This window comes from Tyto alba, unplaced genomic scaffold (assembly GCF_018691265.1).
Source record: "Tyto alba isolate M040663 unplaced genomic scaffold, T.alba_DEE_v4.0 Super-Scaffold_27, whole genome shotgun sequence".
Taxonomy (NCBI): Eukaryota; Metazoa; Chordata; class Aves; order Strigiformes; family Tytonidae; genus Tyto; species Tyto alba.
In genome coordinates this window covers 22,805,443-22,821,980 of record NW_024881301.1, presented here as the reverse complement: position 1 = coordinate 22,821,980, position 16,538 = coordinate 22,805,443, and the positions used below count along the sequence as shown (strand labels likewise).

Below are 16,538 nucleotides of genomic sequence, written 5' to 3'. Positions count from 1 at the left end.
CATGATAAGGGGTTTAGAATGAGGAGCTGGACTAAACAGACTTCAGTATGACTATTACACACATTATTGGGCTCTTATAAACAATTAAAACAATTAGATGCATCTTCCCAAAACTCTATATAAAAGCATTAAATGCAAAATGACTCTCCAAACATTAAGTTAACTTTTTCTTCCTTTTTACATCTGTATGATTAAATTCATATATAAAAACATACAGATGGGGTTTAACATGAAGAACTGTTAATTAAAGACATGTTCAGTATTGTATAAAACATAGAAAATAAAATACTGTGAGTATTCCCCAAAGCCTGAGATCATACAATTCTGAAACAATGTGATACAGTACTAGGCAACTCACACAGTGCAAACAATTAGCACACTTTTGTTAGAGCACTAGTCATACAATAAATACTTGGCATGTACTGTACTTTACGGCATTTAACCCATAGGCTGTTTGAAAAGTCCTGCAATAAAGCATCAGCAGTGGTTAACATAAAGGGACACTTTGTTCCAAAACCCACTTTCTCTATACAAATTTTCTACTTACCTTTGATTCTATTTATGCCTCTTATTGGCACAGGATGCCAAAAGGAACATAGTATCCAGAACGCACTGTATTATTTCAAACACCTGCTCCTTTAAAATCACAGGCTGTAGGGCGACAGATGCCCCCACACTCATGAATTATATGCAAATACAACATATATGTTTTTATACAGTCACTCAGGCTCCATCAAGCTACAGATGGGAAAAGGAATAATCACCAAGCAGGTTAGAGGCTGCTTTAAGACACTGTTTAACCAGCTTCTGTGTCCCTCCTATGTTAATAACTGAATAAGGAAAACTCAAAGAGGAAAGTAATAATGAAATTAGGAGTACAAAGCCCTCCCTAAAAGAAGGAGAAAGTCAGACTTCATGTTACTGCATATACTGCTAGCTACATAATCAAGATGCAAAGCTTGGCTGTGTTAGGAGAATGCTGTTAAGCGATATAGCACGCACACCCGTAACACTGAAGTACTGTCCTGAATTAGATGCCGCTGCTACGTGCAGTCATGAAGTTCAGTGAATAACACCAATTGCTCAATTTACTTCTGGCACCAAGTTATACTTTCAGCAGTGCCCGGTACATAGCTAACAATATGACTCTGATGCATTCTTCTTCTGCTAGGCAATACTTTTTTTTTGGTCCTGTCCTGGCAAAAGTAAGGTCTGTGTCATATCCTGTCAAAACACGACAAAGCAGAAAAGCCAAATTTTGCTATAAGCAAAGCCTGCAAGGATTATTAAGTTTTCTTTCCCATGTAAAAATAACACAAAGCATTTTTATTTTGTTGCTCCATGATTACCATTAAAAGAACAGTGATATCCTTATCTGGTTCTAAAAGCTGGTCTGTGGTACATTTGACAAGGTGTATCAGCAACACAGAAGTACTTGTTCCTTTATGTTTTTGAAACACATCTTTTGGCTGGGAGATTAACAAAACTGAACTAAAACTCAAGTTAGCAAAAACTATTTGCTATTGCTTCTGATTGTTAGCCAGAATTTGAAAGCTCAGACCTTTTTTCCCCCTCCACATTCAGAAGAAGGGGTTTTTTTAAAAAAAAAAACAAACAGGTATTTAAAACTACTTTGTAGTTGCATCCCACAGATTTCTAGAAGTATCTCTGTATCAACTGCTCATCTGTTTATAAAATGTCCTACAAAAGAGTGAACAGATAGCATTAAATGCAAACAATATATGTTTGAGCCAGCATATGACAAAATAAAGTTGAAGGCCCAACAAAAAATAATTTTTCAACCATGGGAGCTTCTATAAACTCAGTTCCTTCAAATTTTTTTCTCCTGAGTCACATCACTTCTAATCCTCTTTTGAGAGAATTAGGTAGACCTTGTAAAGAAGAACCATTTACTGCTTTCTATAGAGCTTAGAGAATAGATCCACACAGCTTACTATCTTGTCTTCAATACAGGTTAGCAGAAGATTCATAAAAGAAACTTGACTGTTGATTTAATGTGATCACCATTAAATCCTTTACACCTTTTAAAATTGACAGTTAATGGCATAAAAACAGGCTAAGTTTCATATTATTTCACAGTCCTTCACCCTTACCAAGCTCCAGGAATGGGATTTTCAAAATAGGCTTATCAAATAAAACTTCTACAGTATCAGCTGGAATTGCATTTAATCGGAAACTCTGAAAATCAAAGTTTCACATATCATATGACAGCCTTCCAAATGCGTGTAACGCAGTTTTGGAACACAGAACACATTCTGCTTTTGAAAACTACTAACCTGGCATGCCATACTGTTCTCAGACAGAGACGGAAAGAAAAATCCTGGGCTTTTTAATGGATAGGATTTTTTTTTACTTCAGCTTCGGTAGGATCAGACTCTTTCCTTACTTTTGTCTTGAGAAACACCATTAATGTGTCAGAATCAAAGTAACAAATAGGGCTGGTTCATTCCCTCCTCAAATACTATACAGTAACAAGACTTTAAACTATAATAAATGATCTGTAAAAACAAGTTTATTGTATCTCCCACAAAAGCAATTCCAACAATAAGGAACTGCAGCCAAAATATTTCAGCCCAAAACACTTCTCCAGAATTTCAAATTCCCTGAAACAGAAGCCCTGAATAACTCTTCTGGTAGTATCACTTATCAACTTTCTATTTTACTTCGCACAGAAATACCAATCAAAGGCAACAGGTAATAAAAAGTAAGAAAAAGCATATTTTTAGGACTACGTTTATTCTAGAAATACATATAATCAATAAATGAAAACATATCTTAAATATCAGAGCAGTCAGTCAAAAGCAAAAAGCTTCAGTTCTGAAGTAATTCAAATGCATCTACAATGAAAACATTTACCTGCTATTAGTTTTTGGAGGGTACTCTTATCTCCATTAACAGCAGCAGCATGCACTTCAGATGCTAACAAGGAACCACTGAAGAGGCAGTTTGCTGAAATATTCATACTCTTTCAAGGTATTACCATAGGTCAGATCTGCACCACCAACATTTTTTGTAGGAATTCAGTTCTAGAAGAACAAACCAAAAACAATAAAACAGAATGAACTTTATGAGTCATTAAAATGACTCAAACAATGCTAAAGAGAATAAACTATTCTGTTAAAAACAGAACAAACATGTTTCTTATTCCATGGATTAAATTTACCTCTAGCCAAAATTCAGCCAGAACATGTCTACATTAAAGAGATATATACATATTATAGTTTTGTTGCCTTCAACATTAATTTCAGCCATTGAGCTTTGCAGAAGTCTGCAAATAGGATAGTATTTATCTACAAATCCAACAGACTGTTCTTCAGAGTGTTGCTACATGCTTCAGTTCAGTAACCAATTAAGTTTGTTATCAAGTATCCACTTGACACACTCCTCCAGTACTTGATATCTGGTGGTATTTTACCACCATGGTCTAAGGACATATGTAGGACAAGGTTTATAAATTGAAGTAGTAGCTTTCACTTGACCAACTGGCATAACTGAAATAATCAGGTCAGCTTTCTAGATCATAAGTGTTCTTCAAACCTGAACAGAAGTGGGAAAACGTGTGTGTAAGAAAAGCCACAATGAATTAGACCATAAGTCTGGCTCTAAATCCTGTCTCAAACTAGCCAATGGTAGATGCCAAAGAACAGAGCAATATTTATTTATTTTTATCTTTTATATATATCTATAAATAATAATTATATATAAGAATATTATTTTGTCCCCCTCTTCCAAATACTCTCCCAACCTTATTTCTAGTTCAATCACTTCCTGAAGTGGACTTGGTTTCTGTGTATTTAGTACTCTGCAAATTCTGCTAATTTTTTCAATTCATTTACCTACTATAAATGTGTCCAGTTTCCTTTTGAGATTGGGCAAACTTGTAGCACCCACAATATCCACTGCCAAGAAGCTCCTTGCCACAACCAAACACTGTAAGGACAAACTGCTTGCTTTCATCTATCTTGTCCTGGCTCTTGCCATCTGAGGGCCCTTAATCCTTGTACTGGAAGGGACAGTAAATAAACAATTCTTATCCATCAGTAATTATTCTACAGATTTTTAACATATTCTCCCTGATCATATCTTCCTCTAGCTGAAAGAGTCATAGCTTACTTAACTGTTACCCAAGCAGCAGCTTTTCTGTATGCATGACCATTTTAACTACCCTTTTTTGGACCTTTTCACAGCTCTGTTCTAACCTTTTTGAGATGGACAGAGAATTCCACTAGTTATCCAATCTGTGGGCAAAACGGGGATTTATGCAGTGGTATAATGGCACTCTCTTCTTTCTTCACTATTTCCTTCCAAATCACGTCTACCACTACAGTTAGTTGCCTTCCTAGCCTCTTCTGAACTAGAACTGCTACCTTTGCTGAACTACCACTTCGTCAAGATCTTCATAATGATCAGCTCAGCTGATCTTCATAATGATCAGATCAGCTCATCTTCATAATGATCAGATCAGCTCACACACTATTTTGGAAATTAAGGAAGGCCTGCACACCTGAAAACTTCCTGATTTTTCTCCAAAAGTATCAAACATTTGAACATCTACTTTCAACTCTTACCACACTGCACATTTGGAATGGAAAACAAACTGAAGTAAGCAAACAATAATTGTAGACACCAGAAAAAAAAAAAAAAAGAGGAGGTATTGCTGGGGCTGTCTACTGAATTCTGGGAATTTTTCACCTCATCTTCCGTTCGGTTAAGCACAGTATCATCTAACTTTATCGCTCCTTAGAGAGCATGTGTAGTGGAAACATGCAATGGCTCACTATAACAATGCAAGCAATTTCCCCAAACTCAACTTTTGTCTTTTGTTTCAGGCACCCCCATAAAGTTATGTCAGAAATCACCCTAGTCACCCAACAACCAACTTGCCAACACCAAGCACATATGGCATTTGTACCTGTGTGAAGTGACCAGTTATTACAGCGCAATAGTTACTTGCTTCTGCACCAGCGCTGGTGCACTCCGTTGAGAATCCTGGTGCAGAAGTGTGAGGACGAGCTCCTCACATAAGCTTATAAAAGTATTTTTTCTCATGAATAGTTCTGGAGCCATTTCTGATCATGTGAAACTTAGGGAACAACTTGATCCTGTCCTACTCCTCTCCTCTTCGTCCATGAACCTCAGAATAACATGACAATGATGACGTTCACTATCTCTTGGAAGTCATGAATACTTCCATCCATACTGAATTTGATGAACCTCTCTACATTCCAGAAAAGCCATCAAACATTTTTTTGACCCACTTGTTTTACCACATAAGTAGGTGATCCTTCCCATAATCAGAAGTGTGTCATTAATGGATTCATGGCTTAGTTCACTTCTAGGAGGAGAGAACATAAAGGAGTTCAAAGTCTAATGTGACCGGAGGTTAACAACATTTCAACTTCTAGAGCCACAATACACCACAACAAATTACAGAAAAGCTCAACTTGACTTGGTGTTTAAGAAAGCCAAAGAAAATGCAGACGCATATATGACAACACAGGGTGGACAGAGCTTACGCAAGTCCAAACATACTTTAAGATATAAAGCATAATTGGTTTGATTTCAGTGTAACGGCCCTTCAAACATTCCCAGTGCTAACCATTGTTTTCTTTTAAGGAAGATAAAGAATATCCACATTGTTCAAAATACATGTACCATTCTCCACTTCCCAAGTATCCTCTGCTCCCTCAATAACACTGCTTTTTTGACTTTTTAGGACACCTAATTGATATGTTTCATTCAAAGCTAAACTTTTCCTCCCAGCCTAGTAGTATGGTTTATGCTGTTATCTTCTCTACATTATACTGGATAAAAGCAGATAAGGCATTTCCGACTGAGGCAAATCTGAAGAAACCAAAACAGACAACATGAAACTGAGTGTCAGTTACAAGTAGTCACAGTGCCTCCCCCTACTTTACCACTACTTTTTTTCTCCTCGGTTATTCCTACAGCTGTATAAATTTGCCTGCTATATGAAGGAAACTACACTACTCAACTGCAATCTGAACAAGAGGAAAGAAAGAGAAGGGGAAAGGCTGCAAAGGTGGATCATGTGCTACATGGTTTAACACGCACTTGGCATGCAAGACTACAGCAAGACTGAGCATATATATATTCTGTAAGGTCCAAAGTTGTACTTGAAGAGGATGAAGCACTGAATTTCAGGTATTCTTCCTTTCCGTATTTAGAAGCCAGGAAGCGACAAAAACTGCCTAAGAGTCAAGCGACGAAAACGAACGCTGACGTTCCACTTTAACCCTGTTACCGACCTGGCATTGCCCAACCCTCCCACCGGCCGCTCTGCCCCCTCACCCAGGCTGCGCTCCCCCGCCTCGCAAGCACGAAGCTGGTTCCCCAGCCCCAAGGACGAGAAGACCCCCCCGAACGCGCACAGCGCCCTGACACCCCTCACCCTCCCTACAGCCAAAACCCCCTTCTCGGTCCCGGCGGCCGAGGCGGGACCCCGCGACGCCAACATAAACGCGGGCAACCTTCCGCGGGGCGGGGACGGACGGACGGCTCGCCAAGGGGGCTGCCGCGCGCTTCCCGCCACCGCTGAGGGCTGGAAGCGACCCCTCCCCCTCCCGGACAGAGCGGGCCGCGGGCCCCCCGTAACGAGCCCCGGCGTCCGACGGGGAACAGGAGAGGCCGCGGTACCACCATGGCGGGAAGGGTTAAACACCCCCCCCCCCCCCCCCCCCCCCCCGCGCCAGGGCGGTGACAGCCGCCCCCGCTCCCCGGCGCTGCCACGGAGCCCCGTAACTCACCTCGGCCCCACCCGCCTCCCCCTCGCGCCGCCGCCGGGGCCCCGCCCCTGGCCGGCCGGGCCGTCCCGGGGCGTTCTGGGACGGCTCCTGCACCGCCTCCCGCCTCGCCCTCCCCGCGGCGGGGCCAGAACTACGCTTCCCGGCATGCCCCGCGCGGCGCCGGGCCCCGGAAGCGAGCGGCGGGGGCGGGGAGCGCGGGGCCCCGCGGTGGAACTTGCCCGGGTGTTTCCTGGCGACGGGGGAAGTGAGGAGCCGCCGCGGAGAGTGGGAGCCGCGTTTCTCCCCCTCCCGGGCGCCCGATCTACCATGAGACCCGCCATCCTCCCGCTCCTGCCTGACCCTGGCTGCCTCCTCCTCCTCCTGGTGAGCAGCCGGCTCCCCGCAGCCCTTCCCTCCTCCGCCGCCTCCCCGCCGCGGGGGAGCATCGGCCTTCGGGCTGGGCGGCGTGGGGGTGGCCGGCGGGCCCCGGAGCTCTTCCCTCCTGGCTGCCAGCGCCCTCCCGCTCGCCCCGCTTGTGCGCGCCGGGGACCTGCCTCGGGCCGGGGGGAGTCCCCCGGGGCCGGGGCCGCTCCGCCGACACCTGCTCGGCGGGGGAGGGGAGGCGAGCGGCGACTGCGGGAGCGGGCCCGGTTGGCGGAGCCCGGTGTTGTGGCCGAGGCTGATAGGCTGCGGACCCGGAACGGGCCGGCGGCGAGGCGGGGCCGGGCCCGGGCTCGGCGCTCACTGGGCCGAGACTCGGGGGGAGCCGCGGGGCCCGTGGCATCAGCCTGGCGGGCGGCGGGGCCTGGCCCCGGCACCTCCGCTGAGCAGCCCGGCGTCGCGCCTCACCCTTTTCAGGAACTGAAGAGGGAAAGCGAGGCGGGGGGGGGAAGGGGGGGGGAGCGGGCCCTGGCGCAGCGGGGCCGCGCAGCCCCTCGGGCGGTAGCGGGAGTCGCGGCCGCCGGGAGGGAACTGCCTGCGCGGTGCCGCCCCGGAGCCCGCTCGTCGCCCGCCTCTCGGTGCTCCCGCCCTCCAAGTGAGGGGAGCGGGTCCCCGGGTCCCCCGGCCCGAGCGAGCACGGCGCCGTTGGGGCGCTCTTCCCGTCAGCCCGCCTGCGGGGAAGTAGCCCCGTCCGAGCGCCGGGGCCGAAGCTGGGAGAAGTTCCCGATCTGTCTTGCACCGTCGTCACATTTATCTTTAGTTGCCAGACTGCAGCATTATTTTTTTTAGGCTGGTGTTATATGTGTGACCTAAGCCACCTTCTGCCTTTGCACGCCCAGAAACTCAATCACTGATGTGTGTTTTGTGGAGATAAGTTGACTGTGTTCTAATTTATCAAATTTTGGGTTTGGTTTTTTTTTTTTTTTTTTTTTAACAGGCTAATACAGTGATTCTTACTTTTCCAGAATTGTATTGGGCCAGATTCTGGGCCTTTCATAGCATAAGTGACTTGCAGAGCTAAAGGGGAGTTGTGTGAACAAGTTTAATAAGATTTGGTCTTAAGATACTAATGTGCTTAATCAATCAGTTTGAAACATTTGGGAGAGTAAAGGTGTCCAGCAAATGAAGGAGCAATTGGAGGTAAAGGTAGACAGAGCTCTGGGAATCTAAAGGGAAGTACATAGTAATTAATTCATCAGTAGCTGTATTACTATATAAATGTGAGGACAAATACTTACTGAACAGAACAAGCACTTGTTATCCCTTTGAAATCTGTGCTTCTACCCAGATATGCTCTGGTTAAATTACTATAAACTTGCCGTAGTTCCGCAGTTAGTAAATACACATGATTGGTAGGGTTTGAAAAAACACGTTATATATAGATGACTATTTATAGCGTGCTAGCTCACTATACGAGAGACTCAAGTGAAGAAGCTAGTGTTTTCCAGCCACATCTGTGCATTAAAACAAGAATGTTGCTTATGCGCTAGGTTGGTTTTTACCATTGTTTTAAGTACAGACTCCAGCGAGCAAAACCAAGGAGTGTGTACTGGTTTAAAATGCCATTTAAATAAGCACGTACAAGTTTGAAAAAATGGACACGAGTTAATGAAAGCTTTTTTTTTCTTCATGGTACAGTTGATCAATGCGAATTTAATATCCATCAGGTAGATCTATGTGCCAACTACAACAGAGAAAATGGCTAAGAGCTGAAATCTCTCCATGTTTTAGTTGCTGTTTCTTTGTTTACAGGTCACCTAAAGCAATTTCTAATGTGATTAAAAAGAATTGCATACATAAAATCTCAAGAAGAATACAGGTCAGAGTTGTTTTTTAAAAAAATAAAATGTATGATGTTATCTGTGTAATTCTTCAGCATTGTATCAAACATGGCCCCGTGTTATAAGGTGCCTAGTTACATATTTGGATCAAGCCAATGAATCATTTCTTTTAGTGGATATGTTGAGAGTTTTGGAAAAGTTGTCCTGAGCACAATGGGAGTAGGAGAGATCCTTTTTATTTTAAATAGCTGAAAAGCTCTTTTACAAAGTATGGCATCTATTTTATCGTGGCATTCAGAGAATCTGGTAGGGTGTACCAGTATCACGTCTCAATTTCTTGGGACAACTCAAGATTCACTGATTCCTGGTCAGGATTAAGGTAAAATGACACCAGGGATTCTTCAATTCAAAAAAAACTCAACTTTTATTTATTTGCTCACAACAGATATTGGCGTGAAGCTTTGTCAGTAAGCCTTGCAACCTCTGCAAGTAGTGGTAAACCTTATAACATATACCAACATAAGTCACACAACACACACTGACAAGCCTTGCCGTGTATGCAAAAGACAGACAAACAAAAAAGAAAGATTTCACTAGTCCTGGTTTCAATGTTGATCCATCCAGCCTAGATGTCCCGTTCCGGAGGAGCGTGCCGCTCGGGGATACGATTCGATTCATGTCTTTCTGCAATCTCTTGCCCCTCCTCCGGGTGGGCCCTTGGAGTCATTAGGCTAGTTAGGTGTCATGCACAATCTGTGCTTCTGCAATCCTCTTGCCTTTGGTTCATGCGTAGTTTGTACCTTCAGAGTCTTCTGGAAATGGGTTGGTGGGCTTGGGGGTCATCGGGGAGTTACTTCTACCTCCTTGCAGGTGTGACCCTTGTCTGACCTTTCTTCTTGGTGCATGTCGTGAAAACGGATTCTCTATTGGCTCTTTACAGAGTTGCTCAAGGCAGGGAAGTTCAGCCTTAGTAAAGTGTGGTCACACCTTCGTGGGACCCTCCTTTCCAGCCACATCTTCCAGTTGTTTGCGCCACCCTGGTGTTTCCACAGATATCATTGTCTTTACCAAAGTTCTTTATCAAATGTTTGAGACATAAGTTACGCAGACTGTCATAACCAGATTGGCTTTGAAGTCCTGGTAACTTTATTTTTCTTGTTACTGACTGCCATAAATACTTAAGACCAGCAAGGTAACCGTGATCTTGGTTGGTAAGGTTTGGGAGAGCATTCTGCTCTGCATCCAAAGGACGTGCCATCTAGCAGAGCCTCTTTGACTCTGGCAGTTGGCATATTTTGTGGGTAAGTGATCCTATTAGTGTTACGTCGATGATTCCTCAGACAGGATACGGTGATATGTAGTTGTGAAAACAGTTTACTAAGGTGATCTTGCTTAGTAATATTAATGAAGTTAAAATAAATTACTTACATTTCCAGACTCTTAGATAAGCGTATTTCTTTTCTAGATGGGGAATTAAAATGCAACAAAAGGAAGAAAAGTTACAATGTCAATATCTAACGAAGTTCTTTAGACAAAAGAAGTTTGACAGTAGGAGATCATGAAAATTTTAGAAAGCTTTGGGTCTTACTGTAATATTCTTCTCCCTGGTCTCACTTGCTAGGATGGAGATTGCAGTGCAAAGCATTAGAAAGATACCTACCAGTCCCAGAACAACCCTTTTCCCTTCCAACTTTCCAGCCTCATGTGCAAGCGTGGTACTGGACTGCTGGAAGATGAAAAGGGGCTGGAGGGAGGACAGGGGAAGCACGGGCTGGCACGGCCCCTGCCTCTGCGGTGCTGGAGCTGAGTGGCAGAGTGCGCAGCACACAGCACAGGCTGCAGAGGATTGTGTACAGCTGATTGCAAGACTGGAATAAGAGATGCATAGTGATGTAAGGTATTTCTGCCATGTTGGTGTATTGCTTAATACTAGGTAGGACAGATCTTTAAGATGAATCCAAGGCAGTAGAATAAATGCTGACCGGACAGTGGCTCATCACAATCTCCTCTAGGGCAAGGTGTGGTTCTTGGGTTTTGCTCTAACCGTTCTGTATGTTTGCCTCTACTTGCAGATGTGTATACTTTGCTTATAAAGAAATTTCTAGAACAAGACACTTTGTTGCACATGCATATTCTGTATATATTTGAAAGACATTTGTCATTGCTCAGTATTTCACTGGGAGGCTCATGCGCAGTGTCCCTGAGCAATAGATGTGGCTAGAGGAAACCACCAACTGATAGTAAGGGAAAGTCCTCTGTGGGTTTTTGTTCTTTTTTCTTTTTCCCTTCCTCAGACAACTGTAAAAGTATTTCCCAATTCTTGTATTTCAATATGTGGAGGTTTATTAGGTTTCAAAACACCACTACTATACCTTTTCTTTGTAGCTTGTTTGGAATGGTGTCGTGGACAAACTGAGAACACCTACTTCTTAATATGTTTGGCAACACCTTAGGAAGAGCGTGTTTGTGCTCTCTTATTCTGACAAAATGAAATGTCAGGCTGTTTTCTGAGTCTTAAAGCTTACCTCATTTTCTAATAAGTAGTAGCTTCACTTGGGATTATTATGAAAACCTGGTGTGTGTTCCGTTTATGATTCAGTAGCCCCGCTGTCTATATATGCTCTTCCCTCCAAGTTGATGCAGGGTTCTGCAAGGTACATTTTTCTATTAAAAAAAGATGTATCATAGGAGATTACAGATGGGAATTAGTGTGAGCCCCAGTCATTGGTGACCTATATCTGAAAGTTTCATCAGCAGTGGCAATGAAATGAAACACTGAAGAGACCAATGGCTTGTTTCCTGGAAGTTGTAAGTTACCTCGTTTTATGTGTTGGAGTCTCCCAGCTGCTTCACTTTGGAACCGAAATTCCTGTGGGATATGCTAAGCCACAGGAAGACTTCAGGTATGCGGTTTGCTGCATTCAGTTTCAAAGGAAGATAGTGTAAATCACTGAAACTTTGTATCTTAAATGGTGTTTATCATCTAGGAACCTGAGCAGAAGGTGGAGCCCTAGAAATAGAGTATAGTAAATGACGTGGTTTTAGCATACTTTTTGCAGCCAGTGTGTCTCCTGTCTTGCCTGGCACCAGTGATTCTTGCCTGTTTTCTGTATGTGCTTCATTGAGGTGCATCCCAAAAAAAAGTCTGTAACAGTGTCAGGTTTTTTGGGTTTTATTTTTATAGATTTGTGGAAAGAAGACAAGCAATCTAATCTCTGTTGTAAGATAACTGGCAGTAAAGCTTACATTTCATCTCCAAGTGGATTTGTGTGTCAATTCGGCATAAACATGGAGAGAACTTGGTCATTAGGAACTTTGCAAGGAAGTATTTTGAAAGGCAAGGAATAGGTGCCCATTCCAATGGTCTTGAAAAAGAAAACAGCAGCTGTGGTAGTGTTTTGCTGTTTCCCATAGCTGTCATGATTATGAAGTGATGATATAATTAACTTTCTCAAAAGCTTCACAAAGGGAAAGATTTTCAGTGATGTATCCACATTTGTAATCCTAAGAAGAGCTTTTTGTTCCTTTAGTCACTGTCTATCACTTCTGTCTCTTATAGTTTATTGAAATCCCCTTTCTTAAATCTTGCTGGAAACACCTCTTAAATTCTTTGCCAGTCATAAAAATTATGAATTTTCATAAATGTGATACTTTCTTTTTTTTTTTTTTTCTTTTCCCTGTTGAGTCAGTTCACTTGGGATTTTGTACAGAATGACTGAAAGACAAATTGGTTGCTTCACAAAGGTAATTAAGACAGTATGTGGTGCAGGGGGTGAATAGTTAGGGGTTCTTTCCTACTAATGATCCATTAATTAGTGAAGGGAGCTCAGCAAGTGTGCGGGCCTCTCAGGAATTACCTTTGAATGACATTTAAAACTGCTTTGGTTAAGAATTTATAATTGCAGATGGGAGCAGCCTTTTTCTTTTTAATTATTTTTTTTCTGTCAACATAGGCCAGCAGAATTTGCTAAACCAGTGCACATACGTACATATAATTAGTGTTACGTAGCTGTTAAACGTTATTTTAAAATAAGCCAATACATAGCTGTGATTCCTTGCTGAGGATTTTGGTAACAATTTTGGTTGCAGCAGTCCTCTGTGTTGAGAACAGTAAGCTCACTACAGGGAGCTGGTTAACTGCGGAGCCAGTGTGTCTGATACTTACTACCAGTTTAAGTGCTGCACCATGTGAATGTGTTAATATTATTTTTAGGACCAGTCTGGAATACTTGCTTGAATATTTTTGTGGGAGTCAGCCTGAAGCTGGCAGGGTTAATATTTCTTGGAGAAGGTAAACCAGCAATGGTGTTATCTCTGTATCATGTTCTTTTGTGCATTTCAGAATGTCTGTGGCATGTATCCCGTCCTCTGCATTATTTACTCTTCTGCTGTCCAGAGTTATCCAGGATAAATTGACTGTGCAGGCCCTTAGCAGCTGTTTTGGGGCAGAAAGAAAATAGCTCTTACGCAGTATGAAATTAACTGCTTATTCTTCAAGCTCAATGCAGCTGTGGTCTCAAAGGTGAATTTTTTTCTTCAGATTCAGGCAGCATTGCTTTAATCAGTATTCTTCTGTAGAAGGTAGCCAATGGATTAATTATAAAACGTTATCTATCTTTTTTTGTTGTTTTTCCCCTCATTTAAATTGGGAGATTTTTCCAATGCCAACATGTCAATTGTAATGTATCTGTGAGGTAGTATTTCTATTACTGCTTATTTGGAAAGATCTTATCCTTTATCCTCTCATATGTCGTTTTGAGGTAGCAAACAATAAATACTAACCCAAAAATTGAGGCAAGGCATTTGTTAGAGACAAGCTAATGGATTGCCAATGAGCTTTAATATACTGTGATTAGTAGTTTGCATGTGTAGAAGTTTGTATGTGTAGAATAGAAGTTTGTCATAGTGTGCATCACAAATTTACCTGGCATAAAGAAAAGAAAGTAACATAAATTTAGATGATGTTTCAAATGGATTTATTCTAAAGTTCAGAGTTCTGATATTAAGGGAATGGGAGGCTGAGGCAACAAAACTCCATTGTATTTTAGGAAGTTTATAATTTTGAAACTCTAGGGTGTTCTTCCTCATATTGATTCCTCGGAAAAAGAGGGAGGAGCAGCAGCAACAGAGGACTGAGTCTCAAACGGTTTTCATGTATGGACAAATGCTTTGTACACTAGACAGCTGTGTCACAAAGTACTGTAGTTGTCTTTTGATAGTTGCACAAAACCTTAACCTACTGAAATATTAGGTAGTCTGAGGAAATGTGGCATCTCAATCATACTGAAGGAAGAAGAAAATAATCTGTAGCACAAGGAGGGTCTTGGTGATATTGGAAGTATTATTGCTAAAAGCTCTAGATCTGAGCTTAATGCATGGGGGTGGTTGTGTGCGTATTCACCTGTGGGTTAGTTCTGGCTGAGATTGCAGGGCAGAGCGTGACGGTGTAATGCAAACACTGGAAGAGGGTAAGAATTGAACTTGAACTGCTAATGTCATCCATACCTGTGCTGCTTTGGACTGGGAGTGTTGCTCCATTGTTTAAATCTAATTGTTACTGCCTTCAGCATCAAAGGAGCATGAGCCAAATCAGGGTGGCTGTGCTTCTGTGCTTTGTTACTTGAAAGTACAAATAGGCACCAGCACTAGTAGGAATGGTACAATTGAAACAGTGTTTTCAGAGGCTGGTTTTTCTGCTTGTCTTCACTTCTGTTGTCTTTAGAGTGGCAGTTAAACCAGTATGTTTTGCTTCCCTTTGGGTGGACTGGGTGAGGAGAATGACCCTAGCTGTATTTTTCACTTAAGTATTTTGCTTGTCTAATTGTGACTTTTACAGCCTTTTTTTTTTTTTTTTTTTTTTTTTTTAACCCAGTGCCTCAGCTTCATAGTTTAGAGGAGTGTGGATCCCATACCTCTGGAGCCACAAGATTGTGGTACTTCATCTTTAACTTCTGATAAGAGTATGTGAAGTGTGGATTTCTCTAAGGCTACAGTTTCTGTTTTATCTAAATTACTTCTTAGGTATTTCTGTCATGGAGGGCTAGTCATACATTTTTATGATAGCCCTCATTTTTCCATTTGAGCAGTTGGTTTCAGTAATTTATACCTACTTCTAAACCAAGTTCCAGCCAGAATGGTGGAACTGAACAGGCTTGTCTTTGCTTAAAGTTTCCACCTTTCTTGATATCATAAAGAGATAGATAACTCGGTTTTGGATCAGAAGAGCAAAAATGTGTTCAGTATTGCAAATAGATTATATGGTTAATAAAAAGATAAGCAGCTAAAAGTGAATAGGTGTTGAAGTTGAGCATTTTGCTTGAAATAAGTTGATTTTTGTCTTGTTGAACAATAATCTCAATATGTATTAAAATTACCAAAATAGGAATTGCGTGTTATTTTTAAAGCAGTAGAACGTGTGTAGACACACGTGTGGAAAATTCAGTTATCAACTTAAAACATTCAATCCTTCAGGTTAGTCCAAGGTGGCGAATGTTCATGTGATACAGGAAATACTGTTTCCTGTGAAAGCACTGTATCTACTTTCGATTTCTTCCTCTAAGATTATGCTTTAAAGGAGAGATTCTGAATTCTATGGCCACTCCTTCCACAGAACACCATAAAAGTTTTGGTTTCATTTTAATATCTATTTTCATTAGTCCAAGAATGAACAAAACATACACACATATATGTATATGTTATTAAAATAAAATTTAAAAATTCCTTTTTTTCTTGTTCTGCAGTGTCCCTATGTGTAAAGACTAGACCGAAGGGCCCAGGAAAGACTAGAGAAGATCATAATGAATATCAGGATAATATGTTGCTTTCTGTAATGATCCATGTGGCTCTCAAATCATGGTTCCTAATGAGCCTTCTATTTAGACTCAAGTATTTATATGAAATGACTTGCCATTTATTCTCTATTACTATGCATCAAAATAATATCCACAATATTTCAAGTGCAAAAATGGCTTTGACTTACCTTAAAACGCAGAGGAAAATGTTGAGAAATTATTTGCATTTCAAGGTTACATATGTGATCTGTGACACAAGGAATGGAGTTAGAAGTATACAACCACCAGGATTTAATGCTCTACAATGAATGTTTTTGGTAATAGGTTTTACATGTAATAGCAACGCCCAAAATAGAGAGCAGACCTTTTTCCTAGACTTTGTGAAAAGGGGCAGCAAACTATTCTGCTTTGCTAGCTTATCAAAGTCTTGACAAGACAAAACCAAGCTACCCTTTATTTCATATAGCTGGATTACAGCTTTAACAAGTTCAGAAACTCCAGAGTGCTGTCTTTCATACACAGCAACAGCTGTTTAACTCGTGCTGATAATTTTGGAGATTGTGTTTGTATTTTATGTGCTTTACACCTCCTTGAAAGTGAATCCTTGTGTTGTTGCCAGATAATCAAAGCAGCTGGTAGATATGTAAAAGAAAGAAAGAAAGAGTTATCAGAACCCACTATTGTGGGTTTTTTTTCCTAAAAAGCTGCACAAACTATATCTTTTTTTTTTTTTTTTTTCCAGAGGAATTCTAGTTTTT

General features: G+C 41.7%; 2 protein-coding genes across 5 annotated transcripts in view; one reads left to right on the top strand and one right to left on the bottom strand.

Moving 5' to 3' along the window:
• Positions 1-6,931, bottom strand: part of INVS (inversin) — a 99,960-nt gene extending 93,029 nt beyond the window's left edge. Inside the window, exons 1-4 of one of the 4 annotated variants that reach the window (XM_033004311.2) lie at positions 6,097-6,110; positions 5,280-5,356; positions 3,858-4,024; positions 2,878-3,047 (exon numbers count right to left, since the gene is read on the bottom strand). In XM_033004311.2, coding sequence (XP_032860202.1) covers positions 2,878-2,983 — 106 coding nt within the window. In that variant the 5' untranslated portion in view covers positions 2,984-3,047; positions 3,858-4,024; positions 5,280-5,356; positions 6,097-6,110. Of the gene's footprint in view, positions 1-2,877; positions 3,048-3,857; positions 4,369-5,279; positions 5,357-6,096; positions 6,111-6,158; positions 6,273-6,788 lie in introns of those variants that run through there. The other 3 variants (XM_042798118.1, XM_033004312.2, XM_042798117.1) reach the window with 3 other exon arrangements.
• A 38-nt stretch (positions 6,932-6,969) lies between these two features.
• The window catches only part of ERP44 (endoplasmic reticulum protein 44), a 49,319-nt gene continuing 39,750 nt past the window's right edge, over positions 6,970-16,538 (top strand). Inside the window, exon 1 of the mRNA XM_042798121.1 lies at positions 6,970-7,151. Within this exon, the coding sequence (XP_042654055.1) occupies positions 7,095-7,151 (57 nt within the window). The 5' untranslated portion in view covers positions 6,970-7,094. The remainder of the gene's footprint in view (positions 7,152-16,538) is intronic.